Source organism: Capra hircus, chromosome 18 (genome assembly GCF_001704415.2).
Source record: "Capra hircus breed San Clemente chromosome 18, ASM170441v1, whole genome shotgun sequence".
Classification (NCBI taxonomy): domain Eukaryota; kingdom Metazoa; phylum Chordata; class Mammalia; order Artiodactyla; family Bovidae; genus Capra; species Capra hircus.
The window spans coordinates 57,491,232-57,505,711 of NC_030825.1; the positions used below are offsets into that span (position 1 = coordinate 57,491,232).

Below are 14,480 nucleotides of genomic sequence, written 5' to 3' on the forward strand. Positions count from 1 at the left end.
TTGCATTCCCATCACCAGAGTGATCCACTGAAGCGCCAGCTGGTCTGGGACCCAGTGGAAACTTTGAGCCCTCTGCCTCCCTCTGGTGTCTCTGCCTCTGTCTGTCTGTCTCTCCGTCCTCGGCCCCTCTCTCTTCCCCATCCCCTTGTACACTCCTTTTAGCTAACCTGTCTCCCCCACCCCATCTCCCTCACCCCGGAAGCTCCTGGCGGAGGAGAAGGCGGCGGTCCTGCGGGCGGTGGAAGAGCGAGAGAGGGCTGAGGCCGAGGGCCGCGAACGCGAGGCCCGGACGCTGTCCCTGACCCGGGCCCTGGAGGAGGAGCAGGAGGCGCGCGAGGAGCTCGAGCGGCAGAACCGCGCGCTGCGGGCCGAGCTGGAGGCGTTGCTGAGCAGCAAGGACGACGTCGGCAAGAGCGTGAGCGGCCTCCGGTCCCCGGGTCCCCGGGACACACAGACATACACACACACACGTGGGCGACCACACGCCCCACCCCCACCCCGTGACGCTGGGGCACGCAAGCACACGTGTGTGCTCTCCCACACGGAGGGCGAAGGGGACCGGCTTCAGAGAGTCCCCGTGTTCACGCACACACTCGGGAAGTGAGGAAAGCCAGGCATCAACAGGCAACTGTTCATGGGCCGAGCACACAGGGAGAATCTTCCAGCAAACGTGTGTGCACACACTGAGCACGGGAGCTTCTTAGAAAACACCCATGTGCAGGTGCGTGTTCATGAAATGTGAGCAGACTCTCCCGTCAAACACACTTGCTCACGTGTACACACTGAGCACGAGAGCCGCTCACGGTGTGTGTAGGTGACTCCGGACAAGAAGGAGCTAGGATGGACATGTCCCCTCGCTGCCTCCCCCTCGTCTATCAGAGCTCCCCTCCCCTCTAGCCTAGCATAGATCTCCGGGCCTGACCCCCCGCCACCTCGGTGGTCCAGGTGCCCAGGGCTCACTCTCATTCTGCCCCCCACCCTCCCAGGTGCATGAGCTGGAGCGAGCCCGCCGGGTGGCCGAACAGGCAGCAAGTGACCTGCGTATGCAGGTGACGGAGCTGGAGGACGAGCTGACGGCAGCCGAGGATGCCAAGCTGCGCCTGGAGGTGACCATGCAGGCCCTCAAGGCGCAACACGAGCGGGACCTGCAGGGCCGCGACGAGGCGGGCGAGGAGAGGCGGCGGCAGCTGGCCAAGCAGGTATGGGCAGGGCGCCGCCCAGCTCGGCGTGCCCGGAAGTCTCACCCATCCGCCTGCCACTCTAGGTTTCTACCCAAGTCCCACCTGCTAGCCAGCCATCCTCCTGTTCCCCAGCCCACCATGACCGGAGAACCCACACGCACAAGGACCCATTTGGACACCCTCTATCCACTAACTGGTCCACCCAACCACCATCCCATCTACTGAGCCCGCTGCCCGGCCGCCCGTACACAGCCTCCCTACCAGCCAAGACTTCTAAACAACCAACTCTGCATCCGACTTCTCCATCCACCCAATACCCGCTCCAATCAACCTCCTCTCTCCAGCCCAACCGCCCCAGTATCTACCCACCTCCTCTGCACCCTCAACCAACCCGTATACCCATTTACCTGCTCATTGACCAGCTTGTCTTCACCCCACTTCATCCGTGACCTTCCTTCCTTTTTCATTTACCCAACCGCCCCAGTATCTACCCACCTCCTCTGCGCCCTCAACCAACCCGTATACCCATTTACCTGCTCATTGACCAGCTTGTCTTCACCCCACTTCATCCGTGACCTTCCTTCCTTTTTCATTTATTTCTTCACCTGCTTCCTCATTCACTCCATATTTCTCTCTGCACATTCATTCATCCATCCTTCATTCAGTGAAGGAACTTCCTATGGTCTGCAGCGGGCAAGGCTTTTCACTCGGTGATGTGTGGGAGGGGCGGGTCAGCCCTGAGTATCAGGAAGAGCCCTCTGGGGCCATGTGGGCAGCAGACTGGAGCAGGGGAGACTGGAGTTAGGAAGCCCAGAGCCCAGAGCAAGTGATGAAGAGATGATCCAAGGCCAGGCTGGGGAGCAGTATCTGACCGTTTCTTTTTAAATCTCCCTTGGCCCCACTGATCCAGCCATGGGTTCATGCACGATTTTGTCCTGAGGGCACCAAGGAGCCAGCCACAGGAGGGCCAGGAGCAGTGTCAGCTGTGATTGTAGAAGGACCTTTCTAGAGCCTTCAGGAATGGGCTAGAGAGTAGTGATGGGAGCAAAGAGGAGGCTGGGGCAAGAGGGAGGGATAAGGCCTGAGCCAGGGCTGTGGGGTTGGAGAGGATGGTTGGGTTTGTGGCAGAGAGAGGCAAGGGGCAGGAGGAGTGGGGCTGGAGACCTGGGCAGGGGCTGGAGGATAGACCTCTATGCTACTGGCATGTAGGGGGAGCCTGGGCCTCCTGTCCCCTGAGCCCGCCCCTCCCGACCTCGCCTCTCCCAGTTGAGGGACGCAGAGGTGGAGCGCGATGAGGAACGCAAGCAGCGTGCTCTGGCCATGGCCGCCCGCAAGAAGCTGGAGGCCGAGCTGGAGGAGTTGAAGTCTCAGACCACGGCGGCCGGGCAAGGCAAGGAGGAGGCGGTGAAGCAGCTTCGCAAGATGCAGGTAAGGGGTGGGGCTTAAGCCGCGGAAAGGGGAGGCCACGCCCTCGTTCCCGCTCCCAAACCGGCTTCCAAACCAGCTCCGACCCCGCCCTCTTGATCCCAGGAGAAGCACCCACGTTAGGCAACAGCTCTATCCTCTTTTTATATTTTTTAGTTCCTTTACTTAAATTGCTTAGTCTTTGGGACTTCCTGCGGCCCAGTGATGAAAACCCTGCGCCTCCACTGTAGAAGGCACAGGATTGATCCCTGGTCAGGGAACTAAAATCCCACATGCCGCTGGATGGGGGCATAAATAAATAGTTGCCAGGTAGCAAAGTGGCCGAAAGTGTAAACGCCAGGGTCAGGCAGCCTGGATTCAGGTCGTGACTGTGCCACTTACCACCCTCAGTGCGTTGCTGAACGTCTCTGTGCCTCAGTTTCTCCATCTGTAAACTGGGTAGGAAAATAGTCCCCACCAACTGGAGTTGTGAGGCTTAAGGTTTTCAGTATGTGTACAGAATAGAAGCTGGCCCAAGGTAAGTGATCGGTGTTTTCCAGCACTTTTTTCTGACCAAGCTGCTTGACTTGAGGATCTTAGTTCCCCCACCATGGATGAACCCGCGCCCCCTGCAGTGGAAACTTGGGAGTCTTAACCGCTGAACCGCCATGGAAGTGCCTCCCAACTCTATTATTACTCCAGAGTCCACATATTATCCCCACTTTACGCTTGCTTTAATTTTGATATGCTTTAAAAAAAAAAAAAAAAGTAAGGCCCAGAGACGAGGGGAGAGCTGGCCCATGGTCACACAGCCAGCGGCTGGGAGCGGGGTGCAGAAGCCCAAGTCCTCAGGACTCTGCTTGCTCACGGAGAGCCCCCACAGGGCTGACTGCCAGGGTAGCGGGGCTGGGGGCATTCCCTGTGACCTGGCTGGGCCCACTCACTCGCTTCCTTCCGCCCAGGCCCAGATGAAGGAGCTGTGGCGGGAGGTGGAGGAGACGCGCAGTTCTCGAGAGGAGATCTTTGCCCAGAACCGGGAGAGTGAGAAGCGCCTCAAGGGGCTAGAGGCGGAAGTGCTGCGGCTGCAGGAGGTGAAGCCGGGGTGGGCGGGGCTCAGGAGGGTGGGGTCGCTGGTGGGCGGGGCCAGGGACCCAAACCGGAAAGCCACAAGGTCGGTGTGCGGATGGGCTAGAGTAGAGAGACTGGAGGCAAGGGAGGCTGGACAGGGCCGATGAAGCCTGAGCCGGGACGCAGAAGAGGGAACAGAGAGCGTAAAGGAGCAGGATGGACAGGGCTTTGGGTGGTAAGGCAGAGGAGGGGGGGAGAGGGGGTCTGGCCTGATGACTGAGGGAAACTGGAGGAGGAACTGGTCTGAAAAGAGATGTTGGGCTCAGTGAGGAGGCCATGAGGGTGAAGGATCCGGGCAGGCGGGCAGCAAGAAGTGGACATGGATCAGGGACTGCGGAGATGGATTTAGAAGACATCTGCCTGTAGACTGAAGCTCATTCCAAGGTTATCCAGGGGCAGCGTGTCCAAGTGCAGTGAAAAAAAGATCAAGAGACTTGAGGCGTGAGGGGTAGGGAGGCCAGTGCTCAGCCAGCCTCCCATCGCCGCAGCTGACCACCTGCCTATTTTGCTCGTTGCAGGAACTGGCCGCTTCTGACCGTGCCCGTCGGCAGGCCCAGCAGGAGAGGGATGAGATGGCAGATGAGGTGGCCAACGGAAGCCTTAGCAAGTGAGTGGCCCATGGTAATATGGGGCAGGGCGCCCTCTTCTGGCCATCCTGCCCTCTCAACCTCCCGTGACCTTGCCCTGCGTGTTCTCCCTAGAGCTGCCATTCTGGATGAGAAACGTCAGCTGGAGGGGCGCCTGGGGCAAATGGAAGAGGAGCTGGAGGAGGAGCAAAGCAATGCAGAGCTGCTCAATGACCGCTACCGAAAGCTGCTCCTGCAGGTGAGCACAGCTGGATCACCCCCTGCCAGCCTGAGGCCACACTGACCTGGGACCATAACACCTTCAATCCTCTTTTTCAATCCACATAGGAAAAGGGAATATTTGAGTTGGGTTTTGAAGGTTGAATAGGAGTTCTCTAGGTGGGGGAGGAATAGATGCATTCATTCTGTTGTGCTTCTGAGGCTTCTTGAAGGCTGGATCCAGGGAGCATGATGCTGGTAATATAGGTTTCATTCCAAGGCCTCTTCTCCTGGCTTGTAAGTGGTGACTTATAGGTGGCCATCATCTCATCCTGCAGTCACTGGGCTCAACTTTCTGTGCATGTGGGGGGAGCAAGAGAGAGCAAGCTATCTGATATCTCCTTATAAGGGCACTAATGCCATCATGGGGGCCCCACCCTCTTATCCTCATCTAGTCCTAATTACCTCCCAAAGGCCCCATTTCCAGATACACACTGGGGGTTAGGACTTCATATGAATTTGTGGGGCAACAAACATTCAGTCCATAATACACCAGTTCCCCAGGAAGCTAGCCTGGTGATCTCAAAAGCATTTAGAAGCCAACCTGGAAAGGGTCCCAACTGGCCCCAAATGGAGCAGCTTGAGCTTCAACCACGGGCATAATTACAACTGATTTAAATCCATCAAATCTGTTTAAACCCTCAAGTACACAATGACATTTAAAAAAATACTAATTAGTCACTGTATTAGCTGCCTGAGGCTGCTGCAACCAATTGCCACAAACTGGGTGGCTTAAAAAGACAGTAACTTGTTCTCTCACAGTTCTGGAGGTCAGAGGTCCAAAATCAAGGTGTCGTCGGGTTCGTCCTTTCTGAGGGAACGTCTCTTCCAGGCCTCTGTCCTGGTTGCTTGTCAGCAACCCGTGCCTCGTAGATCCATCAGCCTGGTCTCTGCCTCTGCCTCATATGACCTTCCCTGTGTCTTCTCTGTGTGTCTGTGCCTCCTTCCCTTCTTGCAAAGACACCAGTCATATTGGATTTAGTGCGAGGCTGTTCAGTTGCTAAGTCACATTTGACTGTGCGACACCATGGACTTGAGCCCACCAGCCTCCTCTGTCCATGGGATTCTCCAGACAAGAATACTGGAGTGGGTTGCCATTTCCATCTCCAGGGGATCTTCCTGACCCAGGGTTCAAACCTGCATCTCCTGCATTGGCAAGTGGGTTCTTGACCACTGAGCGACGAGGGAAGCCCATTGGATTTAGGGCCCATTCCAATCCAGCATGGGCTTCCCAGGTGGCCCAGTGGTAAAGAACCCACTTGCCAATGCAGGAGATGCAGTAAACTCCTGGTGGGCTATAGTCCATGGGGTCACAAAGAGTTGGACACAACTGAGCGACTAACACACTTTAGAAAGGATGGAGGAGGAAACTGTAGATTAAAAGAGACTTAAAAATCATGTACAAAAAAATTTTAATGGACAGCATTCAACTATAGAATCTAGGGATGCATCTTTGAATAATAAAACTCAAAAGGAAAAAAAAAAAGCAAGGAAGTGATCACCCTGAGAGTCAGGAGGGGGCAATTCCCTGGTGGTCCAGTGGTTAAAACTCTGCACTCCCAATGCAGGAGGCTCGGATCGAACCCCTGGTTGGGAAAATAAGATCCCACAAACTGCACAGCACATCCAAATAAAGAAAAATGTCAGGATGGCATGTTGTTTGGGGTGAAAGGAAGAGGTTGTTAGTAGAATGGATGCATGAAGTTCTATTTTTTGACCTGGGCAGGGGTGACAATGATGTTTGCTTTTTATTAACCTATACTGGAGTGGGTTGTCATTCCCTTGCCCAAGGGATCTTCCCAACCCAGGGATCAAACCTAGGCTTTCTTCATTGCAGGCAGATTCTTTACCATCTGAGCCACTAGGGAAGCCCAACCTATTAAACCATATAGTTGATCTGTTTTTTGCTTTTTCTGTCTCACGGTTCTGTTTTCCAATAAAAGGTTAAAAAAAATAGCATATGCTAATCACCAAGTCGGTCTCTTCCTGTGAGGGTGAAATGAAGTAAAGTATGAATCAGACTGCATCTGACTCATTTCCGTGTCCCCAGCATAGGATCTCACTCGGAGTACGAGATGAATAAATAAACAGGCACTATTACTAGGGGTGTGGTTACACATTAGCAATATAGTAGCTCCTGTTAATTGAGCCTGCCTTTCTCAAAACGATCGTGCATATCATTCTATCAAAACCACCTGAGTGCTTGTTGAAAATGTGGATTCATGGACCTTATTCCAGACTTGCTGAATGAGAATCTCTGGAGGGTGGGATCCTGTGGTCCATTTTTTTTTCTTTTTTTCCCACAAGCTCTCTGGATGAGCCTGGTGCAAACAAAAATGTGATAACCCTTGGAATAGACTCATTCACAGTCAAAGATAGAATTGACAGCATTTAAACAAGCCTGTGATAGTCATCTTGACTCATTTATTTATTGGGCTGAGTTGTACAGCATGTGGAACCTCAGTTACCCAATCAGGGATCGAACCCGACCCCCTGCATTAGAAGCTCAGAGTCCTAACCACTGGACCACCACTCTCCTCTTGTGGTCTTATTAAAATAGCAAAAACCTATCCAAAATGTTAAAACCCAGAGCTGGCACAGCTGTTGGCTGATAAGCCAATCAAGGAAAAGTACATTTATTGAGTGTTTATTATGTGCCAGGCTCTGTGCTATGCACTTAACAAGCATCAACTCACTTAGTTATGGGAGGTTCTGGCGTTTACCTCCCACCTTCCCTCTGAGACTCCACCATGACAGTCCTGCCTTCCCCACTGCTACAGGTAGAATCACTGACCACAGAACTGTCAGCTGAGCGCAGTTTCTCAGCTAAGGCAGAGAGTGGGCGGCAGCAGCTGGAGCGGCAGGTCCAGGAGCTCCGGGACCGCCTGGGTGAGGAAGACGCTGGGGCCCGAGCTCGCCAGAAGATGATCATCGCTGCCCTTGAGTCCAAGCTGGCCCAGGCTGAGGAGCAGCTGGAGCAGGAGAGCAGGTAAGTGGGAAGGGAGGCACAGCTGGAGGGCAACCCTCACATTCTGAGCAATGAGACAAAGGGGAGCTGTGTTAACAAGCACCTGGTTTAGAAACATCCAAAAGGCATCATAATATTAATGGTTGATGGTTTCCTGTATCGTTTAGGATGCTCTGTGCTGCAAGTAACTGCATTCCCACTATATAATGTAAACAGTAACTTAGCAGTTAGCTATAGCTGCATAACGTGTCAGTCACTCAGTCGTGTCCAACTCTTTGTGGCCCCATGAACTGTAACCCATCAGGCTGCTCTGCCCATGGAATTCTCCAAGCAAGAATACTGCAGTGGGCTGCCATTTCCTTCTCTAGGGGATCTTCCTGACCCAGGGATCGAACCTTGGTCTCCTGCGTTGCAGGCAGATTCTCTACCATCTGAGCCACAAAGGAAGCCCCATATGCAGGGAAGCTGCCTAACAAACCACCTTAAAATTTCAGTGACTTAAAACAGCAATCATTTATTATTGTTCATGAGTCTTTGGAATGGCTGGTAGGTTCTGCTGATCTGGGTTTGGTGAGCCTCCCTCACGCATCTTTGCTCAGCTGAAAGTCAGCTAGATGGATTTGCTGATCTTGGCTGGGCTCTCACATGTCTACAGCCTTGCCTGGGACAATTTGGCTAACTTGTCTCTGCTCTAGGCTGACCCAGGCTTGTTCATATGACAGAGTGAAGGTTCCAAGAGAGAAAGTTTCTTAGGGCCTAGGCTTGGAACTGGTACAGTGTTGCTTCTGCCATATCCTGTCAAGCAAGGCACGTGGCCAGCTCAGACATAAGAGAATATCCAGTCATGGTTGCCATTGCTAGGGGCCCCATCACCTGGACTTCACCCTAGTATGATGGTCCATGTAGGAGAGAATGGATGAGCATCAGGATAGGGAAATTCAGGGGACAGGAGGCAAGGATGGTGCCGGGTGTCTGACCTGCAGATCTAGGTGGATCATGGGAAACTGGGAGGAGGAGCATGTTTGGGAGAAGGCATTGAGCCCAGTGCAGGGTGTACAGGGTCTAGTGGGCAGCTGAGGCTGGGGGCTGAACCAGGCTAGAGCTCAGGAGACAGATTTAGTGGACACCAGGCTGTTGATGGTTGTAGAAACCTGGGGCACAGCTGAGTGTGTCCAAAGAAAAGTGTGTGAGTGAGAAAGGAAGACAGCAGAGGTGGTTAAGGATAGAGTTTGGGGCTCCCAGAGTGTTCTACAAACACAAAGAGCTTGAAAAGGAAGAGAGAAGAGAGGGAGAAAGAAAATTCCCAGGCCAGGCAGAAGGGAGGTCAGGTGGGAGATGATAAGTCCTGAACCCCTGGGGGCTGGGGCTGTGAGGCTAAGGAGGGGGCAGGGCAGAGTCCAGGGGATAGTGCGACAAGGTTTGGGTACTGACAGGCGGGGGGTGGGGCAAAAGAGAGAAAATGGGTGAGGATGGTGCCTGGCGGTCTGATTTGGAGACTTGCGGTCAGTGGGTCAGTTCCCTAAGAGGAGGAAGACTGGGAGCCAGGTGGAGGATACGGTAGAACATAAGAGACCTAGTGGGATGTGGAAAACTGGTGTAGTCATGGAGACACTTTTAGGAACATCAAGCATCTTAGCTGAAGTTAAGGATTAGGTACCCTGGTGGTAGCCTGGTACAACCAGGCCTCCGTAGACTGTGGGAGCCAGTTGCAGGTGGGTGGGAAGGTGGGCAGAGGCCACTCTGAGAACAGGCAGCTGCTGGATGAGGCTTGGCAGGGGTAGAACCCCAGGTGAGCAACTCTTGATTCTCCCCTTCGTGCCTCTCCTCAGGGAGCGCATCCTCTCTGGCAAGCTGGTGCGGAGGGCTGAGAAGAGGCTTAAAGAGGTGGTGCTCCAGGTGGAGGAGGAGCGGAGGGTGGCTGACCAGCTCCGGGACCAGGTGAGCAGCTGACGTCATGGAGAAGCAGTGGGGGTGGGGACCACTGCCTGAGAAGTAGCACGCGACATCTCTAGAGGTAGTGAGCTCCCATCACAAGAGGTAGTGTATGGGTGCTGGACTAAAGCCGAGTGCAGATAACGTCCTGGGCCTTGGTGCATCAGCGGAGAGCCTGAATCAGTGACTTTGTGATCTGTGAATTCTGGACTCTAGGAAAAGCCCTGGTGGGGAGCTGAGACAGCTAATGAGAGGGAAGAAGTTAAATCCTACCCAGAGGCGAGGCCACAGCTTAAATAATAAAGTGGTGTTTATTGAGAGCTTTCTTTAGCCAGTGCTAAAGACATAACATGTAGTAACACTTAAGCCTAATCAGAACTCATGAGGTAGGTACTATTATTTTCCCTCTTATTCGTGTCAGAAAACTGAAGTCACTTGCTCACAATTATTTATTTGAGATGGAGCCAGAGTTCAACCTTCAGCACTTTGGCTGCATATCTGTGCCCTTAATTATTTATTGATCGGTGAATGTGTCCCACACACTGTGCTCCTTACTTAAACAAGCAGACAGCATGCATGCTTGCATTCTCTCATCAGCTCCATTTCACAGGTGAGAAAATGGAAACTTTAGAAGGGGGTATAATCCAAAGTCGCACAATTAATAAAGACAGTCTGGATCAGATCCTCCTAGACCCTCTTGCCAGCCTCCACCCCAGGCTCAAATGCGACTGACTGTTTGCTGTGCCCTTAAAAGCTCAGCTGTGTTTTATTCGCCAATTATTTCACAAAACAATTGTTGAGCACCTGCTCAACCTGCGTGCCAGGCACTGTGCAAAGCATTGGAGATATGGCTGTGAATGACGTAGAGAATGTCCCTGGCCCTCGTGACGTTCACATTTTCAACACAGGAAGAGGAAGACACGACCGTAAACCTATAAACAGGCAAAGATAATTACAGATTGTGAAAGGGGTTATGAAGAAAGAAGAGAATAAAGAGAGAGGGGGATACAGAGGACTGGAGAATCCTCCCTAGATTGGGAGGGAGGTGGTCCGGAAGACCTTTCTGAGAAAGTGACATTTGAATTGATACTGAAGGGTGAGAAAGAGCCAGGAAGAGGGAATAGCAGGTGCAAGGACCCTGGGCTATGGAAATCAGCTCAATGAGTCCCAAGCAAAGAAGCAGAGCAGAATAACTCGAGAGAAGAATGGGGTTGGGGGCGTTGAGTGATACATGAGGTTAGAGAAGTTGGCTGGAGGCAGATTATGTGTGTCCTCTCCTTGGAGAGAGAGAGATGGCAGGGTCTGGGGGAGGGTCTCACTACAGATGGCCTGATCCGTGTGTTTATGGGAAGACGACCAGGCAAGGGCCTGGAACGCCAGGCGGAGGTGCTGGCTGGGACCTTGTCCCGGGGCACTGAAGAACCATGGGAGGACCTTGAGCAGGGCAGAGGCAGGGGCAGATCCGAGCATAGAGAGACCCCTCTGCGACCGAGTGGTGGGTGGTCTCGCGTTTGAGCCTGACCTGGAGGCTGGTGAGAGGATCTAGGAGAGCAGAACAAAAGTGTGAACAGAAGGCAGGGCGTGTGACAGTCAGGATAGAGGAGGGATGGAGATGTGGGGAGCTCTGGGTGAGAGCCGCACACAGAGACATGACCTGACTCCCCGGCTCCCGCAAAAGCTGGAGAAGGGCAACCTTAGAGTGAAGCAGCTGAAGCGGCAGCTGGAGGAGGCCGAGGAGGAGGCTTCCCGGGCCCAGGCGGTCCGCAGGAGACTGCAACACGAGCTGGAGGATGTCACAGAGGCCTCCGAGTCCATGAACCGGGAGCTGAACACGCTCAGGAACCGGCTCAGGTAAGGCCACCCAGTGCACGCGCAACCTCTCTGCATAAACCCCCAGCTCCTCCGTCTTCGCTCTGTGCCTCCCTCCCCATTTTATTCTATTTCTCCGTATCCTCCCGCCTTTCACTTTTCTCTCTCCCCTCCTCCGGTAACTGCCTCCTGGTCTCTCCTCCTTCCTCCCCCAGGCGCGGACCCCTCACCTTCACCACCCGCACTGTGCGCCAGGTCTTCCGGCTGGAGGAGGGCGTGGCGTCCGACGAGGAGGCGGTGGCGGAAGAGGCGGAGCCGGGGTCCGGGCCGCCGCCCCCGGAGCCAGAAGGGTCCGCTGCGGCCCCACCGCAGTGACCCTACCCTGCCCCAGCCGCCGGGCCCTCCCTCCTTGGCCCACCCCCGCCAGGTGCCTGTCCTGAGAACCGCCCTCTGGCTTCTTGCATTTCGAAAGTACTGCCTTCCGGCATGACAGCACTTATCCAGCCCACTCCGGGGGTCCCGGGAGACTTTCCCGTGAACCCCTAAACAGAGGAGTGGGCAAGCAGGGATCGCGGACTGGGGCGATCTCACTTGGGAGAAATTCGGGTGTGGGCGGCAAGCTGGGTTCCCATCCAGTTCCAAATCCTTCCTTCGGTTATGAATGATCTTTGTTGGGAAGGGAGTTTGGCTCTCCACGCCCCTTCCCCCTCCCCCTCCCTCTTTCCCTCTCCCTGTCTCTCCACTTAGCCACCGACCCCAGAACTTCTGAGCAACAGCACCCTGAGCTCCAGGCGGCCCTCAGCCTTTGACCTTTGCAGAAGGGCAGAATAAGGGGACCTCACACATCCCCCCTACCCTCAGGTTCCCTCCCGTTGCTCTTGTGTGATCACAGTTCAGCTGGAGTTTCCCATGGGGGCTTGAGGAGGCCCCATACCCTCCCAGCCTTCAAACTGTTGCAGAAATAAACTCCAACCCCAACTGGACCCTGAGGGCTATGTGTGTTCCTCCAGGGGTAGGGAGACAGGACGGGCAAGGGGCGGTGATGCGTTGGGGGGCAGTCGGTTGGTTGTAATTCAGCAGGTCGGTGTCGGGGACTTCCTCATCCGGCCTCCCTCCGAGGTATCCCCTCCATTATACAGATGGGAAAACTGAGGCTGAGCTGCAGGGTCCCTGGCTTTCATGCCTCCCAGTCAGTGAGTGGTAGGAGGGGGAGCTGCACTCTAGCTGACTCTCAAATCTTTGCAAAGCCACGACAGTAGTGACTGTTGAGCTGTTTGTTGAATGCTATTTACCGAGCTGTGCTAAATGTGGGACATTAGTCTCAACCCCTAGATGTAGAGATTTCATTGTTTTCCAGTGTCTAGAACACTGCCTGGTATAGTTAACGTTTTTATATTTGCTGAATGACTAGATCACCCCCTCCTTTTTATATTGGTTGAATGAATAGAGCACCCCCTCTACTTTCTGAGTGGTGGAAACAAGCTCAGAGAGGTTAAGAGACTTGCCCAAGGACAAACAGCTACTAAGAAATAGAACCCAGTCTGGCTTCAGAGTGGGTAACCCCTGAGCCCACACTGGGAACCCAGGTCCATCCCTTTTCCGGAGACTAGAAACCTTCATCTATGAGCTCACATGACCTGGGTCATATGACTTTCCAATTAGGACTGTCAGCTCAATTCAGTTGCTCAGTCGTATCAGACTGTTTGCAACCCCATGGACTGCAGCATGCCAGGCCTCCCTGTCCATCACCAACTCCCGCGATTTACTCAAACTCCTGTCCATTGAGTCCGTGATGCCGTCCAACCATCTCATGGATCCCCATTTTTACAATCAGGGAAACTGAGGTAGATACTTGCTCCCTCCCAAATCACAATGTGAGAGCCAGCGATGAGGGGCATGTCTGCACCCTCAAAGTGCATGCCCTTGCCATTTTAGTCCGACCCCTGCTCTTGAAGACCCAACTCTTAGGTCTCCCCCCAAAGCCCCCTTCAGGAGACCTTCTCTGCAGACAAGGAGGATGAAACTTTTAAATGAAAAGGAAACTTTTATTTTGGTGGGGAGTGACAGGGTGGGTGGGAAGGGTGGGGCATGACACTTTTTCTTTGGGGAGAGGGGGTGACATGCGGCAGCTTCTGCAACGGGCGGTTCATGCACCCAGGGTGGGCGTGGGGGAGGCTTGGGGGAGAGGCCACGCCGACCCCTCCCTCCCTGCCCTGGGGGTGGGTTGAGAAGACCCGCCATTAGCACCAGAGTTGGACGATTTGCAGACCTCCCCTCCCCAGACTGACTCCGGACACCCTCCCCCATCCCTGAGAGCGCCCCCTTGCCACTCCCCCCACCCCAACGACAGGCCAGGCCCGCCCCGCCCACTTTTGAGTGAGAAACTTATTGCTGTGTGCGCGTTGGGGAGGAGCCGCTGTGTTCAGAAAGACCCCCGCCGTCCACTCCTCCCCAATCACCCCGCCCCCTGCCCCGTGTCGGTGCGTCCCGGAGCGCAGGAGGGGCGCGACGTGCGTGTGGGGAGCGCATCATGCAGCGCATGCGTGTAGTTGCAGGCACCCTGGCGGCCGGGGGGAAAGGGGCGCGGGACTTGGAAGCTGTCCCTTCAGCTCTCTCTCTCCCTCCCCGACTCCCACACTGTTGACTTGGGGGACGGGAAAGGAGAATAACGTTTGTAGAGGTTTGTAATGATTGTGGTTATTTTCAAAAGCTGAACTAAAAAGCTGGGTACGTGTGGCAGATTGGCGAGCCGGAGGGGGTGGGGGTAGGCGTTGGGAAGAAGTCTGTACCCTTTAGAAAAATCCTCACCCCCTTTCCCCGCACCTTTCGGCTTCCGTGAGGGTCAGGGGTATCTGGGGTTTTAAGAAGTTAAACCCTTTGGCAATATAATCAGTCTTCAACCCCATACCCTGGTGTCTGAAGCCTCTAGCCCTTTACCCCGCCCCACCCCGCTCCCACCAGAACCCGCCCCACCCCTCGCCCCTGGTTCGCCAGGGTTCAGGGTCCGAGGGCAGAATGGGGGGACTCAAAATGCCCCTTGCATAGGAATCGTTGCATCTAGAATCGTGCTCAGTGACGTCCCCCCAACCTGCGGGTGGGGGGTGTTCCTGAGGCCGGTGGGAGCAGAGGGAGGGAGGTTGCTAATTCCGTGGGCCCCCAACTCCAAAAAGGGGAGTCCCCTAAGGACTCTGGGACCGGTGTGGTCTCTGGGCT

General features: G+C 54.5%; 1 protein-coding gene across 4 annotated transcripts in view; it reads left to right on the forward strand.

The window, feature by feature from the left end:
- MYH14 (myosin heavy chain 14) overlaps positions 1–12,250 on the forward strand; it is a 78,350-nt gene extending 66,100 nt beyond the window's left edge. For all 4 annotated transcript variants that reach the window (XM_018062842.1, XM_018062841.1, XM_018062839.1 and 1 more), the window contains 10 exons: positions 203–415; positions 987–1,199; positions 2,448–2,609; positions 3,548–3,676; positions 4,232–4,320; positions 4,415–4,538; positions 7,339–7,547; positions 9,356–9,464; positions 11,137–11,309; positions 11,483–12,250. In XM_018062842.1, coding sequence (XP_017918331.1) covers positions 203–415; positions 987–1,199; positions 2,448–2,609; positions 3,548–3,676; positions 4,232–4,320; positions 4,415–4,538; positions 7,339–7,547; positions 9,356–9,464; positions 11,137–11,309; positions 11,483–11,642 — 1,581 coding nt within the window. In that variant the 3' untranslated portion in view covers positions 11,643–12,250. The remainder of the gene's footprint in view (positions 1–202; positions 416–986; positions 1,200–2,447; positions 2,610–3,547; positions 3,677–4,231; positions 4,321–4,414; positions 4,539–7,338; positions 7,548–9,355; positions 9,465–11,136; positions 11,310–11,482) is intronic.